The sequence below is a fragment of the Electrophorus electricus genome, chromosome 11 (genome assembly GCF_041902795.1).
Source record: "Electrophorus electricus isolate QZ-2024a chromosome 11, ASM4190279v1, whole genome shotgun sequence".
Lineage (NCBI taxonomy): Eukaryota > Metazoa > Chordata > Actinopteri > Gymnotiformes > Gymnotidae > Electrophorus > Electrophorus electricus.
The window spans coordinates 25,041,347-25,046,529 of NC_137507.1; the positions used below are offsets into that span (position 1 = coordinate 25,041,347).

At 37.9% G+C, this 5,183-nt stretch overlaps 1 protein-coding gene across 2 annotated transcripts; it reads left to right on the forward strand.

Moving 5' to 3' along the window:
* Window positions 1–631: 631 nt before the first annotated feature.
* LOC113569240 (SLAM family member 9) lies at window positions 632–4,923 on the forward strand. Of its 2 annotated transcripts, XM_081722394.1 has the most exons (5): window positions 632–795; window positions 1,328–1,500; window positions 2,660–2,956; window positions 3,302–3,574; window positions 4,391–4,923. In XM_081722394.1, the coding sequence occupies exons 2-5, from the start codon at window positions 1,452–1,454 to the stop codon at window positions 4,513–4,515; spliced, it is 744 nt and encodes a 247-aa protein (XP_081578520.1). In that variant the 5' UTR covers window positions 632–795; window positions 1,328–1,451; the 3' UTR covers window positions 4,516–4,923. The 2 variants fall into 2 exon arrangements, with proteins under 2 accessions (XP_081578520.1, XP_035384000.2); XM_035528107.2 differs by lacking the exon at window positions 1,328–1,500.
* Window positions 4,924–5,183: the final 260 nt, after the last annotated feature.

Below are 5,183 nucleotides of genomic sequence, written 5' to 3' on the forward strand. Positions count from 1 at the left end.
TGCAATGTCTGCCCCTGAACTGCTGAAATACTAATACAAAATATGTTTGGCTATTGTATGTTTTTATCAACAATTTTGTCTGATATTTGACATGGATTAAACTATTTTACGTATTGTTTCACTTATAAATACCTCAGCAGCTAATCTTCCATTTTTGTTTGATTTCTGAGTCATTTATGCTTGCAGGTCACATTCTCTTTCCATTCTATTAATGTCCTTCTGTGTCTGGGGGTGGGTGAGGGGAGGGGAGCTTTTTGTATGTCTGAACTTAAAATATTTATACTCTTTTTATTTGTTGTAAAATACATTTTAATAAAATTGAAGAATTTGCTATTTCCTGAATTTAACTGGACACAGTAAAACTAAAATGGTGGTGTGAAGTGAAGGCAGGTAGTTATAGAGAAGAGGAGCAGAATGTATGTTACACAAACCACAAGGTCACAACCACTGAGCTGTTGGAGACATGGCCACAGCATAGTAAGTAATGTTGTATATCATTGGTGGCTGTACATGAGCAATTTAAGTGAATAATTTCTTGTGTGTGTGTATGTGTGTTCCAGATCCACTGCCAGGATTTCCACCCTGATCGAGACTCCGCAACGTTTCTTGCCGGGTTTCCCAGCCAACTGTGTCGGCTATTTAAAGGCCCATTGCAGAAGAGAAGAGGAAGGAAGGAAATGGTGTGTTGGTTTGGAATTGTTTTACTGTGACTGAAAATTTGTATGATGTTTTGTGTATGACCTTGTTTTTCCCCCATTTTTGGACCTAGTCTTTGGCTTCGCCCCTCCTGCTCCGGTAGAGATAGATATATATATATATATATATATATATATATATATTTATATTCATATATACAGTGTAAATATCGTTTGTTTGCTATTTTGGTGCTGGACACTGGTGGTAGGGAGTGACTGCCATTTTTGTTGTGTGGGTTTTGTCTCTGTTTTTGTGTTGGTGAGTTAAGAAAGTTTGTTGTATGTTTCTTGTGTTAGGATTAGTGAGTGTGTAGTTTTACTTAAATGTGGCTTATGTTTGTTATTTTGGCTTGGGTCACTCCTGAACACACTTGCACCAGTATGATTTTGTTTATGAACCATAACCTCTGTAAAATATACTGAAAATACCTTCCATTTGTGCTTCTGTTCGTTTTGTTTCTGCTCACTTTTTCACAACTTCCACTACATCGGCCATTTGTACTTCCTTTTCCTTGTTACGGCCTCAGCCTAGACGGGGTCGTAACACAGTGTTCAATTGTTAAGAAAAAAATGGCATATTATTGCTAAAAGATGGTGAGATTAACTGATGACATCCTGTATCCCCTTAATAGTAAACAAGCCAGTGGTGCTCTTTAAGCCTGGAATGTTCACTTCTTCTGAGGTGCTGCAGAACAAAATACTGATAGAAGTCAAAGAACGGATAGTTCAGAGAAGGAAGGTGCTCTACACTCTGCGATGGTACTAAAGTGTATCTTTGCTCTCTCCATTTTGGTCTCAAATACAGGTAAAAAAAAAAAGTAAAAATCTTCAGCCTTACAGGGTTAGAATGTTTGATAATCTGATATTTTAGAAGTTGGACTTAGCAAGCATCGACTGAAGTGAATATTGCTAGTGTGCTTGTGTGTTATGAAACAGTTTGTGTGCCATTATTAATGGTTTGAACAAAATTAAGACAATTCTTTTCTACTTGCTAGAAGAGTATTGAAGGCATTGTTGTAAACACATGGCAAAGATTGAGTTTAGCATTTTTCATAAGGAACAGTGGAAGAACACTAATACATTCACTGCCTATAGTTTGAGACTATAGGCAGGAACAATTAATGTTGGCCATCCTCTGTTATTGATAGGCTCAGTCATGACCTAAACACAGCAGTGATTGATTAAAAACACCAAAAAACAAAAACACACTTAACTGATGTCTGGTAAACTTGTACCAGCACAAACACCCACCACCATTTTCAGCAAAATGCTTTAGGATGGTCCACAAATGTAATACAGGATTAAACAAGGATTCTATGGTCAGAAGCTGGTCAGTCATTACTGTGGTAGTTGATAGCTAATGGATTGTACATGTCAACAGATCTGAAACCATAGCAAGTCTTCAGAAACTCCTAAAGCGTACCTGCACTTTCCAGAATTCAGATCTCTCAACACCAGTCTCACTCTGTTACTTGGTCATTAGAAAGTATTCTACTGCTTCATGGTTGTACTATTTGCTTTAAATTTGTTTTCTTTGAAAAGTAAACACCAGTAAAAATATTTTAACAGTAGTTTATACTGGCTAGTTCTAGTACTTTAAAATAAAAGAGAATACACTTCTTTATGTAAACTTTTAAGATGTTGCTCACTGGATGTTCCTTTTACTTTTCTGAATAGGTGTAGCTGTGTTCTTTAATTTTCTAAATGTAATGAAGATTCATGTCTTCCCCACTGCTCCATACAGTTAGCCTTCACTTATAGCATCAGCTTCAGTCACTAAAGCATTTTGCAACATGTGGAAACTGTGGCATTTTATTTTCACATTATACTACTTGACAATTTGCTGCACTTATGGTGCACATTGCTAATTAAGTTACAGAAAATCATACCATATTTCTGCTTCAACAAGCTTACCAAAAAGTCACCACATCCTAACCAATCTGCTTATCTTTGCAATTCTTTAGTGTCCCATGAGGAGTTAAGGCTTATTGGCACTTCAGTTCAAATGGATGCACAGGACCATGAATCTACATTTGAGGAGTTCATTTGGAGATTTAACAATACAATAAATCTGATAAAATATTATAGTGAGACAAAAAAAATGAAAGTAAACCCCTCTTATGAAGAGAGAGTAGAGTTCAATATTGAAACCTACAGTCTGACACTGAAGAACTTGCAGAAGAAGGACAGTGGACTGTATGAAGCACAAGTATCTCATTTCAAGGACAAGATAGTTGCTATGTACTCTCTCTCCGTGTTGGGTAAGTTTTACAGCATGGTAAACAGCAGGAGAGGTGCAATTACTGATGCAACAACATTGTTGTGTTATGATGCTACATATATTTTCTTTAACCATGCACATACAGCAAATCCACCAAGACAAAGCAACTTGAATTTAAGGAATTGAGGCCACAAAATTATTAAAAGCTGTATGGATTGTTGACAATGTCATTACTGTGGTAGACAGGAAGACAACAAGTCACGAGAAAGAGGTGACCAAAAATCAGGATCATTCTAACAGATTTAGTAGTGTCTTGTGTAAATATTTAGGCTAGCTCTACCTGACTAATGATGTACAATTATCTGTGTGTGTGTTTCTACCACAGACCCAGTGGAGACTCCTGTCCTAACTTTTGTTCCTGATGAGCAAATTGGTGATCCCTGTAATATAAATCTCACCTGTAAAGGTCATGGCCTCTCAGTCATCTCTAGCTGTTTTAATAAAAACTGCAAGGAGAATGAAATATCACGTGAAGGCATCACCCTTTACCTGTCTGTCATAAACAGCAGCTCAGTCATCTGCAACATAAGCAACCCAGTCAGCTGGAACATGAGTGCCATCGAGATGAAAGACCTTAAACAAGTCTGTCATCCCAAAGGTGCAAGCACACACACACACACACACACACACACACACACACACACACACACACACACACACACATATATATATATCTGCTTTAAATTATGTTGCACAATTTAATTAAAGCATCCAGTCCCTTACGTACCCTGCCTGTGATGCTGTCGTAACGGCCCAAGTGCCGCAGGACGTACAGAATCGCTTGACAGGGACAGACGTTTCTTGATGAACATTGACGACATCGGCACTCACAGCTAACACGAGCATTGAGCCAGTGGACAGAGGCACAAACAGGAACAACGATTGACAATCAGGCACACACTAACAAGGGTTTAAATACCTACAAACATGGCGAGACTAAAGCGATGCAGGTGTGTGCTTAACGACTTGGGCGTGGTTACACGCGACACGCAGTCAATGCAGAACTCCCGCTGCACGCGGCGGGCCATACCACGTGACCGGTGGAAGTGGCGCGTTCTGTGACAGCTGTAGCCAATAAATTGAGGCACAGCACCTCCTAATGGTCCAATGTGACGCCACACTCTTTTAATTATACTTAAACAGGTAAACGTTTGAAGAATAATTAATAGTTGATGTCATTTGGACGAGTACATCTAAAAAGAAATCTGTCCTTCTGAAGGTCAACATTTCCCCACACAGCTAAATACCGCAAATGCTAAATAACCCTTCAGCCTGAACTACCCCTCAGCCAATTATTACCCCAACAGCTAAACAACTCAATAACTACCCAATTTTGTGAGAACATTGGTGTGTCATTAGTCCAAGAACATTAGTGTGAAAATGTTACAATTGTGGACTTTATGCTGTGTTTCAGATGCAGTGCCTTCCGCTGCTGGTGTGTCTGTGTGTCTTCTGAAGACGGTCGTGTACTCTGTAGTTTTGATCCTTATGACGTCTGCAGTCATCACCGTCCACATAAAAGCGAGGCTGGCCCCATAATCTTAAAGATGCATACAATGCTACATAGTTTATATATGCTATTCTAACTTTAATAGTCATCAAACATAAATAAACTGGTGTGTTGTGAATATCAGTGCATACACACTAAGCCTTAACTATGTTATTTAGAAAGGTCAACATTCCTTTCCTATATTTAAAAAACATTAACTTTGTTGTATATTGAGGCCTTATGATGAAAACCTGCCTGCATCTTATTCTCACCCATTTCTCACCCATCAACTATGCTAAAATGCTAAAAACATTATTGTATTTGATTAATGCATGTTGTATTAATGTTTATTTAGACTAATGTGACACAGAAGGTAATGTGATTATTAATCTTGTCAGATAATTAAATAATGCTTTTTAAATAAATAAATCTCATGAGGCATGAGATTATACAACTTATATTGAAATTCAATGTAAGATCTGCAATGTGTGTGGTTAATTGAGATAAACAATCAGAAAACAAGGAGGAAGAGGTTCATATTCACTTTGAAAGTGATACTGGAAGGTTGCTGGTTCAAACCCCACCATTGCCAAGTTGGTCCCCTGAGAGGTTCCTCAACTCGTAATTGTAAGGACTTTTGGATAAAAGCATCAGATAAATGTAATGTTATATGTTCAACTTTGAGTACTACATAGAACCTGCTTCTTCGCATCACTAA